General features: G+C 32.9%; 1 protein-coding gene across 5 annotated transcripts in view; it reads right to left on the bottom strand.

The window, feature by feature from the left end:
• The window catches only part of PSME4 (proteasome activator subunit 4), a 106,065-nt gene that overhangs the window by 49,710 nt on the left and 36,569 nt on the right, over positions 1 to 19,786 (bottom strand). For all 5 annotated transcript variants that reach the window (XM_057497210.1, XM_057497211.1, XM_036925935.2 and 2 more), the window contains exons 6-20: positions 19,271 to 19,334; positions 18,650 to 18,724; positions 17,418 to 17,540; positions 15,510 to 15,602; positions 14,468 to 14,733; positions 9,282 to 9,468; positions 8,417 to 8,506; positions 7,658 to 7,722; positions 7,298 to 7,448; positions 5,729 to 5,827; positions 5,449 to 5,518; positions 4,901 to 4,968; positions 4,074 to 4,289; positions 3,374 to 3,531; positions 2,289 to 2,384 (exon numbers count right to left, since the gene is read on the bottom strand). In XM_057497210.1, the coding sequence (XP_057353193.1) occupies positions 2,289 to 2,384; positions 3,374 to 3,531; positions 4,074 to 4,289; positions 4,901 to 4,968; positions 5,449 to 5,518; positions 5,729 to 5,827; positions 7,298 to 7,448; positions 7,658 to 7,722; positions 8,417 to 8,506; positions 9,282 to 9,468; positions 14,468 to 14,733; positions 15,510 to 15,602; positions 17,418 to 17,540; positions 18,650 to 18,724; positions 19,271 to 19,334 (1,821 nt within the window). The remainder of the gene's footprint in view (positions 1 to 2,288; positions 2,385 to 3,373; positions 3,532 to 4,073; positions 4,290 to 4,900; positions 4,969 to 5,448; positions 5,519 to 5,728; positions 5,828 to 7,297; positions 7,449 to 7,657; positions 7,723 to 8,416; positions 8,507 to 9,281; positions 9,469 to 14,467; positions 14,734 to 15,509; positions 15,603 to 17,417; positions 17,541 to 18,649; positions 18,725 to 19,270; positions 19,335 to 19,786) is intronic.

Here is a 19,786-nt window from a genome sequence, read left to right as displayed (position 1 = left end):
ATTGAAAATTGTTTCATTAGTTTTCAAATCACTTTACAGTTACAAGATTTTAATAGTTATTGACATATATTAGAATAAGCATTTTTGGCATTTAAAAGACTAACTTTATTTTATGATACTTTGGTGAGAACTAATGTACTCTCTACAAAAAAAGGTCACAATGTTACATAAATAAATGTAAAAAGCCACCCATTGCCAAAGAAAAGTTCAGATGAAGGTGATACCAGTTAGAAACTGGTTTTGAAGGACCCTGTTAAGAACTATTTAAAAGTCCAGAGAAAACTTTCTAAACTCCCTCTTTCAGCAATTTACAAGCAAAGGGCTGCTCATTCACCTTTAATTCTACTTTGTATAATCATTATCCTGAATAGATGCACACAACTGGCCCTAAAATGGGTTTTGATCAATCTTGAAGATGACTGAAGTTTTCACTGTTTTACATTTTATTTCATTATGTATTATTAAATATGTAAGAAAATATTTTATATTGATACTTTTACATATATTAAAATATATAAACATAATTATATTAAATATCATTTGGCATTACTTAGGTTTTCTTAAATTTTCACTCTAAAACTGAAAATTGTAGAATACAAAACTTCACTCTAAATTATCTTTCTTTTTCAACTTTTCTGGGAAAAACCTATAAAGGATAGTCAGGATCAATTTTATATTATAACGTACAGTTATACTGGCTAACAATCTACTGGTTTACATTCCATGGCATTCATAAAATTTTTATAACATGGTCTATTTTCTTTTTTACTGAAAATGCATTTCGTTATATATAAACCTAATTGGCTTTATAATAACCAAATATATAGAACTGTTGTCCTGATGCATACTTATATCAAATGATAAAGACTTTGCTTCAATTCACTGTTTATAGTGCCCATGGCTTAACTACGGCTACATGCCAATATGAACTGCAGTAGAAATCTCTAAGCCTCCTGAGCTGACCCTTAGCAGGGGATCCTAATGATCACTCAGTACTAAAAATCTCCTAATCATATACACAGAAGATATATTTTTCCTCTTAGGTAAATTATTAAATGATCACACTCTTCATTGTCAACACATTCAAGCACAACTAAATTTACTGATGTAATAAATTTGTTATGCATGAAATAGCTTTTTTAGCAATGTCATGAAAGAGTTAAGGTCTCACGGTATTATGCACTGTTAAGATCATCAGGAAAATCAAAACAATTTCTATAGGTCTCATTTTTAAGTACTGTTTAAAATAGATCTCTCTTAACAAAATGAATTTTGGTAAAATTGCTCTTATATCAAACTATAAAAGTGATGTAAAACAAAAGCTCTTTATAAGAATTCAGCAAATTCCTAACTTAAAACAGATTTCCTTACCTGAAATGACCCTGCTTCTCACTCTTGAATCTAATGAGCAATCTAAAGTTCAATGCTTAGAAATTGTTTTTAGAATGAAGTATGTGGGAATAATGAAAAAGTGTGACTCCAAACAATGATTATCAAACTATGGGAAAGATAAGCAAGCCACCTTTTAAAACCACTCCTTGAAGATTAAAAAATTTTTATTGCAAAATCAATAAATAATTCCCCACTTTGTGTTTTTTGAGGGGGCAGGGGTTACTTACTCATTTTTATGTGATTTTCATTAACTTGGTCAGCAATGAGATGATGTTGAAAGGAAATGATTGAAAATGGTACACCAAGAGTAGCATCTAACTTAATAAGTGAGCTAAAAATTACATACTTATTTCATTTAAACTCAGTTTTTTCAACTTAAATGGTAGCATAGCATTAACAATGAATTAAATCAAGACATTCATTCAAAATAAAATAATAATACTCTGGAAAAGTACTTAAATCACAAAGCAATTCGGTAGATCTTAAAAGTTCAAAATCATAATGAGTAACATTAACAAATTTTTATTGAAGAACACCCCAGTTTTTCTACTTCAAAATCCTTAATCAACACTGACTGCAGAAAAAAATGGACTTTTCTTTCTTAATTAACTCAGTAAACTAACAGATGAACTTACTATCTCCAAGTTGGTATTTTTAAAGTGATTAACACCAAAAGTTATTCTATCCTGGTACTATATGAAAATCTGAATAAAGTCTGAAAAGTTTTTAGACTTAAGTTATGCTGAAGGTATTTTTGACCTAACAATGATAAAAAGGTTAAAATGATACAGAAACAACACCAATAACAAAATTGGTGACTCACTGTGAGACTAAGACTTAAAATATATGTCAAAAGGCAAAACAGAAAAATATGTAAAGTAGTTATTTTTACTTACAAGTTAGTAACTGGCTCTCCTTTCAATGGAGGCAGGAGGTTTCCTGAGCCAATTAAACAGTTGTGCACTATAGTCAGACTCTGTAGAACATCATCTCTAGAAAAGATAAAAGGTTATTTTCATTTTTTAGAGTATTCCAAATTCCTATTTAACAAAAAAACTTCTGGAGTCTAGTGTAAAGTACAAAAACTTTATCAGGTGGGGACATACAAAATTGAAGCAAAGAAACGGCAAATATCAGTTTATCCACTTAACAGTACAAAGTAATTAAACAGATATTTACAAGTAAAACTAGACCTGCTTAATTTAAGCAGGCTCTAAATCATCAGAAGTATTAACAACTGATTGCCCTTTCTGAAGCAATTCTGAATAAGCACCTTTTTACCCAAAGATCACTACCACTAACAAAAAGGGAAAAGATTATTACAGATCTTTTAGTATATTCCATCTTTTAAAAATAGACTAGCTAAATATTTATTCCCGAAAGCAGTTCAGAGCACAATACCCAACATTAAGTCAATCATACTTCTTCCCCCTAGCCCATTTCTACTGAATTTGCTTATTAAAATTTCTTGGTATTTACCACATAGCAATTTTCTTAATATTTTTTTAGAAACTTTCAAAGATTCACACTATAAAAGTCAAATGGTCTCAAATAATTGTTCTTGGTAAAGCTCTATGGGAGAAAAATAAATCTTGTAGAGATATTACTGTAAGTAAAATTAATGTCAATAATATGATTAGAAAGAAACAACCAAATAAAATCTACGCTAAATTTAGAAAAATGGGCATTTCCTTTCAAAGGGGACACACTTACACAGGTCCAAATGATGTACAAGTGCAACTGCTATGTAGAAAGCATAAAAACAAACTAGAAACACCCTCCGAGATTTAGACATTATGACAAAATTTCTGTTACACAACACTATATTTAATTATTTTCTAATTAACATTTATGGCAGATACTCAAAACACACTGAAAACGAATACCTCAGATATGCCGGAGGGTTGGGGTACAGAAAAAACAATTTTTTAAGTCTGCAACCTAATATAACATTAATTGATTGTAAAAAAAAAAAACTAACCTAGATATTTCAAGTTCTCCATCCCCACAATGCTGGAGTTTAATGAGCTCAGGCTGAAGAAATGAGTCCAATAGATAAAAGGCAAAAGCCACTTCTTCAGAAGAAGGAACATGCCACTGGATTCCCAGATTCCATAAGTCCCCTGGTTTACCCCAGTCCTAGAAAAGAAAAGCACTTGTTCAGCAAATGGGTTAAGTTAAAAAAAGAACATAAACATATAATTTAAAAGGTTCAAAAGAAAATGTATAAATGATCCAAACCTAAGGATAGCAAATAATGCACAAAAAATGCCATGAAAACATATTACCAACCCTTTCATCATCATTACCACTCCTGGAAAAGGAATGCCACTCAAACAGCAGTTTATGATAAGAATAACAATAAGCTTATGTGAAGATAAAATAAAGTCTTATTTTACCAATGAAATTATATGAAACTGTGGAGGTTAGACATGGCTTACCAAGTCATTTCACATACAAACAGAAAAGAAGAACACTAGAGTTAGCTTGCTACAGCACTATGTTGCACTTGCCAAGTTTGAAACATTACAATAATAGTTTTAATAATCTGCCTTAACAATAAAGTGACACATTTATACACAAGAAACCCTCCCCCAACCCCAACCCCCACACACATACTCTGAATCCCTCAGAAAAGTTATCAATGTATCCTTGAATCCTAAAATATTGAAAATACTTGCCCTGATAGAAAAGTATTCAGAAGGAGGCTTGTCAAAGCCACCTGGCACACTGCAGTATTCTGTAGGGTAGATGAGTGTAGTAGAACGAAGAAGGTGATGCAAAAGGTTACAAGACAGAGTGTAACCCTGCTTACAGGTTAAATGCAGGGTTCTTTGGAGAATCTTTACAAGCTGCTCCCTATAAGGAAGCAACTTCTTTCCATCCACTCGAGTTATCTAAAAAGAAGAAAACAGTGGAAGACATTTGGTTAAAATACCAATAATTGATAATTAATGGAAAGGGCAAAGTTCAGCCACAGTAGCCTAAAAATAATAACTGTTTCTTAAAAGACCTTAATTCATTTTGGGATTGTCATAGACTAAATATATTCTAGCAATCAACTCTTTAAGGTGGAAACACGTTGCCTGAGTTTAGGCTCTCATAAGCTGTATCAACACCTTTTCAAGTGTCTATCTCCCTGTAAAGACAGAACTTAATTGGATTTCTCTGTTCTTTGGTTCCTGAACTAACCCACTGAAGCAACTAAAGTTTGACTGATGGCCAAATTTAGAATGCGGAGGGGGAAACCCCCTGCCAGATCTGATAAACTTTTCAATGGGTTATCCACATTAGAATTAATCAGTGAAGAATTAAGTAGTGTTACCACACTCCTTTGATATTAAGAAAATGACACTATCTAACTTTACAAACATATCAAGAAATTTCTAAAACTTAACATTTTTCACATTTTAAAGTCATTTAAAAAAAAAGAGATAAATCCTAAAAGCAAGTCAACATTTCCACATTTCCATAGTACTATTTTCTTATTTCAAAAGATTTACAATACCTCAGATAAAAGTTGAAGATTCCATAGTAACTCTTTGTCTAGCTCTTCTTCATTTAAAACATCATCATCTAAAAATGGCCCAAGTATCAGGGAAAAAAACAAACAAACATGTATCCAATGAAATGCATCATTTTTTAATATTAACATTTAGTATTTCTAATAGTAGAGGAAAGTTTCTTTTAGGGAGACTTTTCACTCCTTCTTCATGAAGCTGAACTGCTCCAGAGGGGATAGAAACTCAGTTTTCAAGAAAATAAACACACCAAACAGGACATCTGCCCCACTACAGCTCACAAGAGTAACTAGTAGCTGATATTTCTGATGGCAACTTCTCAATGGTTCTTGTAGGTATGAAAATATTAATTTAACCGAGTAAAATTTCTAAGCTACATGTTGACCTGGGTATTTTGTTTCAAGCAATTTCCCACCAAATTTAAAAATTAAAATGTTGCATAGCTTAAAGAAGTTTTTTAATCAATATAGTTTTAGAAACCAAGAAAAACTTTTATCTAAACTTATAAATACACAGGAAGAACCTTATTACTTACTCATTGTAAGCTGAGTTATAACACTGCAGCAGTGAGGAACAAATAGCTTCAAAGATTCTTCTGGGCAACACTGAAAACATATTTGTATAAATAAGATTTTTTGAAAGGCACAAATATTTGACAGTCATAAAGTATACTATAGCACTATTTTCAGTAGCAAATAAAGGTTGCAAGGGACTACTGAAAAAACTATGTATTTTAAGTATGACAAGCCTGTCTAAAATAATTAACCACACAAACCTGATCCATTAACTCATCAGTCCAGAAAAACCAAACTCACCTTTACAGCAGCACGGCACATGTCTGCCACCATGCGGCCTGCTACTCTTGTTTCAAATATATGTGAAATAGAAAAATTAAAAACCTTCTGCAGGGCTACCTGTGAAGTAAGAAATGAAAATGTCTAATCAGCACTTTTTAGAAAATTAAACATCTTATGAAGCATAAAAGGAAATGATACTCAGACTATACTAAAAATACCCAAGCAGGATATTTTTTAATCATCTGAATTTAACGTCTTGCTTAACAATATTATATTCAGATCTATAATCTTTACATAAGACCACAGTATGAATAAAGCATTTGAGGCACAAGATTTTATTTGCTATCGAAACACTACAAAATTACATCTGCTGGAAGCAAATGCAATTTAATTATCTTGATGGTTAATTCAAGTAACAAAGGGAATTCTGGGAATATCTAATATTTATAATTTGTTATTCTGCCAATTTATCTCTACTCTAAGAGACTAGAAACAGTCTTTAATTTTATAATTGTGTCACAGAATTTTAACCTAATGGCTCAGTGAAAGAATGAGCTCTAGACATGGATTAACAACTCCTTTCAAAAGATTCGGTTAAATGAGATCATTTGTTAATTTCTTCATGTTAACAGTTTTAGTTAACTATTTCATATAGCTATAAAGCAGTTTAGCTTTAAACCAGGATGAAGTTACTGAATAGTCATAATATCAGTTAATGGAAGAACAGAAATGGGAAAAAAATGTGATCTTTAAAACTATCCTGGATATAAGAGGTATCAACCAATATTTAATAATTAAATGCTTACTGAATTCCTTATAAGGACAAACTATTTCTCATTCATCATAGCTTGCCAGATTTTTAGGACTTAATTTCTATCATGTGATGACATAAACGATTTTCAAAATTTTCTCTCAAATAGTATTTAATTAGAAATTTCAAAAATATAATTGTTATTTATAGTCGTTATAGTCTATAAAGTTGTGAGCACTGAATTGGCAAATACTGAACCATCATTTCTAAGGAAAATACAGGATTAAGTCCCTATAAGCCTCTGGTTACATTTTTATCAACTAATGAATATACAGTTTTGCTTTATGGGTATTTCTGTTTAAAGACACCGTATTTAGTATCACATATCAATTTAGAATAACTCAACTTTGTTGATTCATTAACACTGAATTAATAGCCAACAGCACTGTAACTCCTGCCTTGATGAAGCTTATCTATATTATGTAATTTTCTGTTAGGCACATCACAACCTTCTTATGAGAACACTAGACAAGAAGGTAGAGGGTCACATTATTTGACCTTAACTGGGAACATACGCAACTCAAATTTCTTGCCACTTTTATATATCTGCACAAATGCACTGCAAGTACTGATTTTGGAATTACAAATAAAAGTTAGCAAGTAGGTAAATTGGCAAATATGAAATTTGTGAATAACGAGGATTATTAACTCTTTCAAATTTTAGTATGGGAATGAGCAATGATAAACACACTTTAAGTTCAAGATCAATTTTTAAAAATGTCAAATAAAACTTTGTAAGACTTGAAATTTAATTTTTTTCAGCAATGCACTCTTACCATAAATATTTCTTTGGAACACTGTGTGAGGATTGTACTAAATGTAGAAGACAGACCTAATTCAACCAAACTCTCTAAGTGAGTCATTTTCTCAGTTTCTGTCTCTTCCCTTGTTTGCTCCAATGTGCTGCTTTCTATAAGTCCAAAGCACCTAAATAAGCCAAAGAAAGTACAATTTTAGTAGCTAAAAACTGGTTTGTACAGAACTCACAAATTAATTGTCCTCTGGTAACTTCAGAAGCACCATCCATGGGTAGTATTAAATATAGGTTGCAATGTAGAGGGACTATGAAGTTCTTGGGAGAGGACAGTCCTTTTTTTTGTTGTCAGATAAAGGGAGAATCTAGTGTATATGCTCACCTATCCATGAACTGTAAGACAAAATCCTCAAATTCAGCTGTTGCTGAACAAAGTTCTCGTTCCACCTGTAAAATGGCAACGTGGAGAAAAATTTTAAATAGCTTTTTTTCCCCCTGAACTAACAGAACTCAATTACTGCCTACATAACAGATCTACCACATTACTATATTGAATACTGTGAGAAACAGCACCATAATCACATATCAATTTAGAATAACTCAACTTAGTATTTTATAACCAAAATAAGAAGTAATTAACATATTTTATAAGGGCCTAAAAACAGAAGTCAAGCAGCTACTTCTACGATCAATTATGGTTTTCAAACTGCTGGTATATAAAGAATTTTCCCTCACTATTTGACCATCCAAATAATGAAAGTAATAACATGTTTACAATAAAGAAAACAGTTCTGAAAAGAACTGGTAATGAAAAGTTTATCTTCATAGATGCCAATTTATTCCTAACATAAGAAGATGGGAAAACTAAATGCCACCCCCTTTGCCTAACAAAACATTAAAAAGTGATAAAAATTGAAATACACCTCTCAGTGGCACTTACAAAAAAGGTATTTTAAACCCACCTCCTCAGTGGGTGCTCTGCAGGCTATCTTACTAATGATGACTTGGCTATTTAATCATTGTGGTCACAAAAACAGTAATTTTAAACAACTAGTGTTTAAACTACAAAATATAACTATGCATATTCAAGAAGAATTAGAATTCAGTTTACCAATTTTTTACAACCAGAAAGCATCCTTACATCTGTGAGGTCATTTCTTTCTTGCAGTACAGATGAACAGTCCACTAAAGGCACCAGAGTGGAAAATGTTGCTATAAACTGGAATGTGATCTATGGGAAAGATGCACAAGATTTAGCTTTAATTACATAATTCTAGTTCAAAAACACAAGTATATTGTAAACTATAATAAAGTACCCAAATAAATTCTCTTGAGGGAAATTCCACAGCAATCTTTCTGGAAATTTTTCATTTAGAATCACACATTTTAAGGTTCCTCACTTACCTGTCACTTTAGTGATTAAGTTACATTAAATTTATTTTCATAGTTATTTATTTGGATTAAGTACAAAGTTCTTCAATTTTTTGTCACTGAGAAGTTATTGGCCTCCCACCTAAAAATGTAACATTAACTAAGGGTAGCACTTCTATGTTAAAAGCAGAAGCTAGAGACCAGAGAAAAAGGAAGATAAGCAATGATGTAAGTCAGAAGAAAATGGGTATATAAGCAAGATCTGGCATTTTACACCTAGCAACTTTTATCATGACGTCTGTCACTAGTGTAGATGAAGGTAAGTGCAAAAATAATTATATGCAATGACTTTTAATGCCTCCTGCTTAAAAAAAGGAAAATAGTAAATATATAATGAGTTTTAAAACATCTTATCATTAAATGCACATGGGTTATGGCAAATTACTTAGGAAGGAAGATGTTATATAGTCTACTAACCATTCACAGATCTAAAGTTGGGCCTACAGCTAAATTCTGTTAACATTGACAAATTTTACATTGAAGTATGTTCTAAAAAATATTTCTAGAAAAATTAACAGGATATCCATTTACACAATTGTAACTTAGATATGAAACAGAATCATAAATATGCTCACCATGCATTTACTAAAGTCATTTGGATCCACCCCAGGCAATGCTCTCATCAGCAGAGGTAGCATGTGTGTTGGACCTTCAGGAAACCACCTGCCCCCTGACACCAAACTGCGGGCTACTCCAATTACACAACTTAAAGTAGCTGTGAGCTGGTGAGGTTCTGTTAAAGTCTCTAGTGCAGGATACGTTCTACAGTTTGAAAACAGAATCTTAAAAAATTTCCATCACAGATAAACATACATACTACAGTAAAAATACTAAGTTCATTAAGTGCATTTTGGCTTAAAAGGTTTGTAGCTAGTAAAATATTTTGAGTGAACTTTGCTCTCAAAATTACCAGCATCAACATAAATGAAAGTATGTGTTTTCCCAATCCCCTGCCATCACCTTCCTCCATGCAAATTCTAGTGAGAAATCAGAACATGAAACTGACGGATTTTCATCCCAGCTATCTTTATCCACTTCCACATTACAACAGGACCATATCTAATCCAATAATTATAAGAATGCAGGAATAACAAGTTAAAATCCTCTTCACTTTTATAGGAAAAAAAAAATCTTACTAAAATGCTGAAATTTCTATTTTATATTTTTTAAAAGACAGGTATTTTCAGGCAGAGAAAGACAAATACTGTATGATCTGTGGACTATAAAAACAAAGCAAAAATAAAAGGAACAAAACAGCATTAGACTCATAGACACTGAGAAGTGACTAGTGGTTACTGGAGGCAGTGGGATACAGGGGCACAATAATTCACAATCACAGTATAAGTTATCATGGAGGCTGCTGAACCACTGTGATGTACATTTGAAACCAACATAAGATTGTATATTAATGATATTTTAATAAAAAATTAATAATAAAAAAGACTGGTATTTTAAAATTGGAAATTAGCTATCAGAAACATGAGAATATTACTGATACTAGGGAGAATAAATTGGGGAAAAAAGACAAATGTAATCTTTGATCACTATGTAAGTATTTATGAGCTAAGAACACTCTTCCACTCAATGATTTCACTTTCGAAAACCTATTCTATGGGGTAAAAGATCTAAAATGCAGTCATTTTAATTATCTTCTATGCAAAAAAGGTAAATACTAAGGGAAATTTCATTATTAGTAGAAAAAAATCTGTAGTTAGGATAAAAATAGAAACAAACCTATACTTACAAGATGAACGAAAACCAAATTCTTTAATAGAGGCTGTCTTCAGATGCAAAGATAAGTGCCTAAAATTTTTGCCTACATATTTACTTTTTAAAAGACTTGCTTTTATAAAATAAAAAACTTCCTAAAGAAATAGTCATGCCACCTCTAAATAGCATAAAATTACAACTGAGAGTCTCAAAAAATGTTACAATATTATCAATTAAGTATTTATCTTGGCTCAACAAAAAGGACAAAAACCATATGATCATCTCCATAGATGCCAAAAAAGAATTCAACAAAATTCAACATCCATTCATGATAAAAACTCTCAACAAAATGCATATAGAGGGCAAGTACCTCAACATAATAAAGGCCATATATGACAAACCCACAGCCAACTTCATACTTAACAGCAAGAAGCTGAAAGCTTTTCCTTTAAGATCAGGAACAAGACAAGGATGCCCACTCTCCCCACTTTTATTCAACACAGGTCTGGAGGTCCTAGCCACGGCAATCAGACTATAACATAAAGAAATGAAAGGCATCCAGATTGGTAAAGAAGTTAAACGTCACTGCTTGCAGATGATATGATATTGTACATAAAAAATCCTAAAGAATCCACTCCAAAACTACTTGATCTACTATCTGAATTCAGCAAACATGCAGGATAAAAAATTAATACACAGAAATCTGTTGCAATCCTACACAATAACGATGAACTAGCAGAAAGAGAAATCAGGAAAACAATTCCATTCACAACTGCATCAAAAAGAATAAAATACCTAGGCATACACCTAACCAAGGAAGGAAGTGAAAGACCTATACTCTGAAAACTACAGGACACTGATGAGAGAAATTAAAGAAGATACAAATAAATGGAAACACATCCCATGCTCATAGATAGGAAGAATTAATATTGTCAAAATGGCCATCCTGCTTCAAGCAATCTACAGATTCAATGTAATCCCTATCAAAATACCAACAGCATTCTTCAACGAACTAGAGCAAATAGTTCTAAAATTCATATGGAACCACAAAAGACCCCGATAGCCAAAGCAATCCTAAGAGAGAAGAATAAAGCTGCAGGGATTATGCTCCCTGACTTCAAGCTCTACTACAAAGCCACAGTAATCAAGACAATTTGGTACTGGCACAAGAACAGACCCATAGAACAATGGAACAGACTAGAGAGCCCATATATAAACCTAAGCATATATGGCCAATTAATATACAATAAAGGAGCCATGGTCATACAATGGGGAAATGAGAGCTTCTTCAACAAGTGGTGTTGGCAAAACTGAACAGCTACATGTAAGAGAATGAAACTGGATTACTGTCTAACCCCATACACAAAAGTAAACTCAAAATGAATCAAAGACCTGAATATAAGTCATGAAACTCCATAAAACTCTAAGAAGACAACACAGGCAAAAATCTCCTGAATATAAACATGAGAAACTTTTTCCTGAACGCATCTCCTCAGGCAAGGGAAACAAAAGCAAAAATGAACAAATAGGACTAAATAAAACTAAAAAGCTTCTGTATAGCAAAAGACACCATCAGCAGAACAAAAAGGCATCCTACAGTATGGGAGAATATATTTGTAAACAACATATCCAACAAGGGGTTAACATCCAAAATACATAAAGAATTCACACACCTTAACACCCAAAAAGCAAATAACCGGATTAAAAAATGGGGAGTGGGTATGAACAGATAATTCTCCAAAGAAGAAATTCAGATGGCCAACAGACACATGAAAAGATGCTCCACATCACTAATTATCAGGGAAATGCAAATAAAAAACACAATGAGGTATCACCTCACACCAGTTAGGATGGCCAGCATCAAAAAGACTAAGAACAACAAATGCCGGCGAGGATGTGGAGAAAGGGGAACCCTCCTACACTGCTGGTGGGAATGTAAACTAGTTCAACCATTGTGGAAAGCAATATGAATGGAGGTTCCTCAAAAACTAAAAACAGAAATACCATTTGACCCAGGAATTCCACTCCAAGGAATTCACCCAAAGAATACAAGTTCTCAGATTCAAAAAGACATATGCACCCCTATGTTTATTGCAGCACAATTTACAATAGCCAAGATATGGAAGCAACCTAAGTGTCCATCAGTAGATGAATGGATAAAGAAGAAATGGTACATATACACATGGAATACTATTCAGCCATAAGAAAGAAACAAATCCTGGCATTTGCAGAACATGCATGGAGCTGGAGGGTATTATGCTCAGTGAAATTAGCCAGGAAGAGAAAGACAAGTACCAAATGATTTCCCTCATTTGTGGAGTATAACAACAAAGCAAAACTGAAGAAATAAAACAGCAGCAGACTCACAAACCAAAAGGGAGGCATGGGGGAGGGCGGATGAGGAGGGAGGGAGAAGGGGATTGAGGGGTATAATGATTGGCACACATGGTGTTGGGGGGGATCATGGGGAAGACAGTGTAGCACAGTGAAGACAAATAGTGACTCTGTGGCATCTTACTACACTGATGGACAGTGACTGCAGTGGGATATGGGTGAATGTAGTAACCACATTGTTTTTCATATGAAACCTTCATAAGAGTATATATCAATAATACCTTAATTAAAAAATTGTATAAAAAAAGTAGAAATTAAAAAAATTTAAATTGTCAAAAAAAAAAGTATCTTGGCCAAGCATACATCCATCACTCAATATATTAATATTAAATTTATCCAAAAATTGAGAAGTGAAGAAAAGGTGATGGATAATTAATTATATTTGTATTTATAAGCTTTGTTCCTTCTACTAAAATTTTATCTCCCTATTCACATTTGATCAGCTGGAAAATACTGAAATATGGCAAAACAAAAGGGAAGTAAAACACCAAAACACCCCAAACTTCAAAATTTTAACTATGTAATCAGCTGATGTCCCTGTTATGGGCAAGTGTCTCCTCTCCAATAAGCATCAATGGACCAGCCACTGACTGCTACCTTCTGCTACCCCATGACGGCCAAGTAGGAGGTTGAAGACAAAGAGAACTGTTGCCTAACTTCCCCTACTCCACTTCCTAATAAGTTTCAAATGCCTCAAGATGTGCACACACAGAAAAAAGAAACAGTCTGGAATATTTATGACAAATAATGGAGCCCCATTGTGGTCGAGATCATTAACAGGATACCCTTTTCTTCAACTAAACAGTAACAAGTATCCTTTCAACAAAGAGTCAGAAAACAGGTTATCACCTGCATTCTCCCATAAGAACCTTGGAAAAAATCTCTGAGTTTTATGGAATTTGTACTCTTAGATCCTTCTGGGCTCTAAAAACTATATTCTTCTACTTTTGACAATGATGTTTAAATAAATCATAAAGCTCAAGTTCAGGCAGCAGAGGAATAACAGAAAGCTGAAGTAATCTGCTCTTGAATACTCGAAACAATTGAGAGTAGCTCTCTCTTCGGAAGCACACCAAGCCTATATTGTACAGTGACAAGGCAAATGCAGAACTATTTTTCCTACTATATAGTCACATATCAAACAAAAAGAATGGAATAAAATCTACAGTGTGGAAACACTAGGCATAAAATCATATAATACATGAAAAAAATAAAAGATAACCAAATTTTCTTTTATCATTGATTCTAAGAAATAACAGAAATCCAAAATCACTTTCACTCTCATGTTCTCATATTGTCACTGTCATGTTCTCAATATTTAGCGACACTAACATTTTAGTGAAAATACAGCCAGAACTTGATTTAAAAGCAAGTTACTTAACTAAGTTAGTTACTTAACTAAAATGTGCAAATAATCCAAAATACTTAATTTTTACCCATTTTGTGTCAATTTCTTTTTTCTCCAATAAATCTTTATCAAATTACCAATCATTAGGTTAAAATATCTTGCTTCTCCTCTAGAAACAGGAATAAGCATAGAGACAGCAAAACAGAAGCCACAGAAAACGAAGCTGAACAGAAGAGTTGAAGGAAGAGATAAACAGGATAACTGGAGCCACAGCTATGGGTACAACAAAGCATGTAAAGTTACACTTACCTTTCAAGTACAGGGGGTATTACTAACTCAGGTCTCATTAGTGCAAGATTCTGCAAAGCCTGGGCTGCTTCTAAACTACCAGTTTTGCTAAACATAGCCAAGAGGACAGGTTGAATAATGCACTGTACAAAGTCTGTAACATCTTGATCAGTGAGCTTATGGCTATCAGGCACAGGAGTTAACCAAGAAGGCTTCTTATATCTTTCACGATGCAATCTTCTAACAACACTGTTTGGCAACCGCTGAAGTAGTTTCATTAACTTGTTCTGCAGACAGAGAAGCAAAAAGTCCTGGGTAAGTTCTATTTTCCACAGAGATATTCATGGTCCCTCTCTGCCCTCCGAAGTAGAGATTTTTAAAACAACAGCTTTTAGAATCTTATTACAAAGGCCTGCACAGCATAATAAGATAGAATACAATCATTGATAATAAAAATGTTTTCCAAATGTCATTTGTAATTTCTAGCACCATACAAATCTTCCACTATGTGAAAAGCCACTTTAACAAGGCTTAAATTAAAAAAAAAAAAAATCTGACACAATAAAACTGAAAAGATTCCATGTTTTGTGGCATTTTGTTACCAGTTCCCACACCACTGTTATCTTACTTTCATTTTTTTAATTAAGGTATTGCTGATATCAATCTTATAAAGGTTTCACATGAGCAACACTGTGGTTTGAACATTCACCCATACATATTATTATCAAATCTCTCCTCCCACCCCATTACAGTCACCGTCCATCAGTATAGTAAGATGCTATAGATCTACATAGATGTCCTATTCAGTGTAGTAAGATGCTGTTGATGATACTTGTCTTCTCTGTGACATACTGCCTTCCCTGTGACCTCCCTACACTATAATTCATTTCTATATGTTGTGTGAATACAGTAACTTAATTTGAACCTAATCACTTACACATAGCCAAAGTGTATATGAAGGACAGAAAATGTATTATAGATTACACAACTAAATGTATTACAATCAGTTGTGACCATCTATTAAAAATCTCCAAATGCCAGAATGAAAAACGAACATACTTACCAGCCAGCGCCCATTATTTGAAGGATGGTAAAAAGATGTGATGCTGTTAAACAAACCAGCCAAGTGTTTTTGCACTAGCTTACTTGGTCCGCCCTATTCAGATGAGAGTAAAAATATCAGTACCCATGTTACCTTTTAAAATTGAAGGGGTTAACAGGTCTAAGCCTACATATAAATTTCTGTATGGTTCATATTCATCCTGATGAAAATCAATTCTACCTCCAAAGATTGAGTCAAAAACAATTATCTGATAAACTTCAAATAAATAAGTTCAAAACTTTCTACTAAAGGGTAGCTTACTGATACCAAATCAGAAAACTGAAAAGACATCTTTGATAATCATTTTTTACTCTTCTGCAGTCAAATAACTTTTGTCACTAAGATTATCATTTTAAAATACCAAGAGTGGTAATATCAGGCATTAAAGGCATTCCTTAAATGACTCAAGAAGTGAATTTCTCAGTGTGGGAAATGAAGGTGAGATTTCCATAAATGTATTCAAGTATTTTATTATTACTTCTAAATGTTTTAAATGACTAAGCCTGTTTTATTTAACTATGTTGACTCAAAAGAAAAAAATACATATATTTTAAATTTATTATCAAAACAAACATGCAAAACAATCAACCAAACAACAGAACCTGGGGGGAAAAAAATGAAGAAAACACTTAACATTTATCCGATCAAGTTGAATAACCCTTGGGGTTAGAGTACAGGTTAGCTCTGAAACCTCCTGTACGTCTCAAGATAATGATCTTTCAAGAAACAGCACAGACCTAAGGTAGAACGTCCAGTTATGAGTCTTCCTACGAAAATAACATCCACATTCATGTTTCCCAGTCTAGAACAGGGCAACTACTGAGAGGCCATAATAATTCCACAGTAAAATACCAACAAAAATTATCAAAATTCCAACATAATTAGCACTTCTGATTTTAACATTATATTCAATATTCACATGTAACACAAAATGAAGCTGCCAGTGGGAACAACTGTGTGACAAAGAACAGCAACATTAACTAAAATAAGGCTGATAGTAATCACTATCTAATACAGTGGCTCCTAAAAAATGAGTTCCAACTCCCTGCTTATCCAAATGTTTTTGCTCTTGGTGGACATTACAAAGAAATATTTTAGGGAAATGGAATTTTCCCTTTGCTTTATAATGAAATAGCAAAAACGGAGAGCTTGAACTTTTTTTTTCTCCTTTTTATCTTACAATGAAACTTGAGAGCTAAACTTTTCACAACCATATTCTTCCTTTTCCACAGAAACAACCAAACAAATAGAATATTCTGGGAGAAATTATCAAACACAGTAAGTCAAGGAGAGAACTGCACAAGTATTATGTGTGACAATCCAGAAAATTATAAAGTTGTTCTAATACTTTTATTTGGAAGATGACATTGAAATCCAAGCATGTGGATTTATTTTTACTTTCCTTCAACATGTCAGTAAAATACTTCTCCCTTTACTAAAATTACTTTGTTAATAAGCTTTGTGTTCAGTGTAATGTTTGATGTGAACACTGACAATGAATGCATTAATTTTGAGCATATGCAGAAACCTGAGCTCTAGTCCTGCTTTTATCATTATCAGTTTGACCTTGGGAAGATCCTTTTATCTATGAGTCTAGTTCTTTCTCCATAGAACTATTACAGACATTCTGAATCTCTCAAAACTAAACTTTTCACTCTATTTTTAAGATCCACTGATTAGTAAGTTTTCTAAGTGGTACATTATGACTATATTCTGGGTCTGATAATCATAAACTTACTAGGTCAGAGAATACCCAAAAACCAAGTGAACAAATAAACCAGTAATACAGATTTATGTGATTATACAGGATTTTTGTATTAACACAAAATTTAGATAAGCTATATAAAACAAATGAAATGTATTACAAACCATCATGGCAGTGATCCATATTACAGCATGTCCTATATCATAAGCATTTGTTAAAAATCTTGGAACTAACACTTGACTGCTTCCCACTGGGAGATTCAAGCTTCTCAGAATTCTTGTAAATATCTTTAAAAAGAAAAAAAGAATTGAGAATAAATATTTACAGGTATCAAATAACTCTCTCCTTAAATAACTCAACTGTTATATATTAGTATTATTGGATGTATTCTCATTTGATCAATTTTTCAGCATAATTATACTGTTTAATCTGCTTTATTCTTTAAAAAATTATATAAACATCTGTACTTTCGTTTATGACACTTTGAGGTCACAGGCATGTGGCTATGAAGCTGCTATATCCAAACACCCAAAACAGACAAATGAGATATAAATAGAAAAAGGCAAAATGTGGCTTAAACATGCACTTAAACAAGAAACAATAAATATTTTGACTCCTTTCTGTCTAAATGCATATCAAATTATTTTTCCTATGCATTCATTCCATGCCAGGGATGCACAAAGTACAAATATCCTCCAGCAGGTTACTTTCCCTCTCAAAATTTTAATGATGAGTTGATTTCTCCCCTAATTTGCATATTACTTATTTACAGATAAGGGGTCCCAAAGTGGGGAAAATTTACCTTCCTTAGCTTCTATTGACCAGCAAGTGAGGAAGACAGCACAAAGGCTGAGAGAGCATTTGCCCTCTGCTGCTCTCTAGCTGCCCTACTATCACTGTGTGCATCAGAGTAACTAGATGTCCACATCAGCCCTCCTAAAGCTCCACCGGTGATTCTACTGCAGGTGAAGCATGACTGAAATGCATTGTTAAGAACATCATGCCTAGAGACAGTCTAGCTTTATTTACTCTAGGAAAATATATAATGTGATCTTAAAAATGAGAACTCTCCTGAATAGAAATCAAATACAATAAACAAAATTTGTTGAAGGTATGAATGAACAACACCTTGAATAATGCACATAGTACCTTCTAAATTACCCCCTCTGAAAGTTACAGTTCATGACCTGCACAGATAAGACAAAAATCACACATTTATAATACCTTGATACAATCCAAGTACTTTTTAAAAATAAATGATGCATCTCTTTGAATTATGTTTTTACTAATGGTCAAAGAATATTTTATGTGGTGCTAGGAATACAAAACACACTTTCCCTTAAAAACACAAAGGTGATGTCAGTGCTATTGTATATGTTCAAATGCTTTTAATTACCTTTGGTACATATGGATCCCAATCTATGTATCCTATATTATCTGTAGCCAATCGAGCAAAGAGATTTACTAGTTGCTGAAAGTAAACAAAAAAAGAAAAACAGTTAATACATTTGTTGTTGTTCAAGTGTCAGTCACACCCTGTATTGATGTGTTTGTTTTGTTTTTAGCAATCATTATTAGAACAACTTAATACATGGTTTATGACTCAGACTTTTAAAAACTCCAAAAACTTCAGTTCTGATTCTGTCACCCATTTAAAATCAATTGCAGGTGAAGGGCTTATAAAAGGGCAAATGACAAAGCATCACCTAAAACGCAAACAGAAACTGAAATTTTAATCCAAGAAGCATGTAGAAAATATCCACTGTGTTCATGCTAGTAAGGGCAAACAACAGGGACTTAACATTTCATGCATTTCACAATACATATCTACATTTCTAGATATATTGATAAAACCAAAATAATGTCTATTTCTGTTAGAATACAGCAAATAAAAATTTTAAAAACTGAGTACAACACTGCTAATAGTCAATGCTAAGGAACTGAAGTTCCCTAATCAAATGATCATATATAGTTATTTCTAAACTAAGATGTATAGGAGGAAAAATGGGATACTCACCCCCTCCCACTGTGGGAGATTTTGCACTGAAACCCAAAGGCCAACTAATTCATCGAACCAAAGTCTGAAGAAGAAAAATGTTGTTATGAATAGCAAGTGATTTATAGAAGAGTGGTTCAAAGCCAGGTATCCTTTGTATTTTTTTAATCTATTATTCTTACTGATTAACTAAATAAACTTAGAAAAAATAATACTGAAAGTTACAAACTTAATGGAACAAAGGACTCTTTTTGTCTGAATAGTCCCTTCCTATGTATTTATACTAAAAAGTAATTTCATCAAATTTTTACTTCATTGTTACATAATTACTGTCCACTCTCTTCTAACACTATTTACAAGTTTCTCCTTCCTCTCCCTGTTTTCTCCTTTAATGAGTTCCTATTACTATCTGTTTTTGCAACTCTCCCTTACTTTCTTTTCTTTAGCAGGCCAATTAGTAAGTATGTATTAATTAGCACTACAGTAAATGTTTCACAAAAGAAATGAGCCACTAAGTGTTAGGTGCAATGAAATTAT

The sequence above is a fragment of the Manis pentadactyla genome, chromosome 2 (genome assembly GCF_030020395.1).
Source record: "Manis pentadactyla isolate mManPen7 chromosome 2, mManPen7.hap1, whole genome shotgun sequence".
In the NCBI taxonomy this organism is placed as follows: Eukaryota; Metazoa; Chordata; class Mammalia; order Pholidota; family Manidae; genus Manis; species Manis pentadactyla.
The sequence above is the reverse complement of the archived record's forward strand: the minus strand, read 5'-3'. Positions and strand labels throughout refer to the sequence as shown.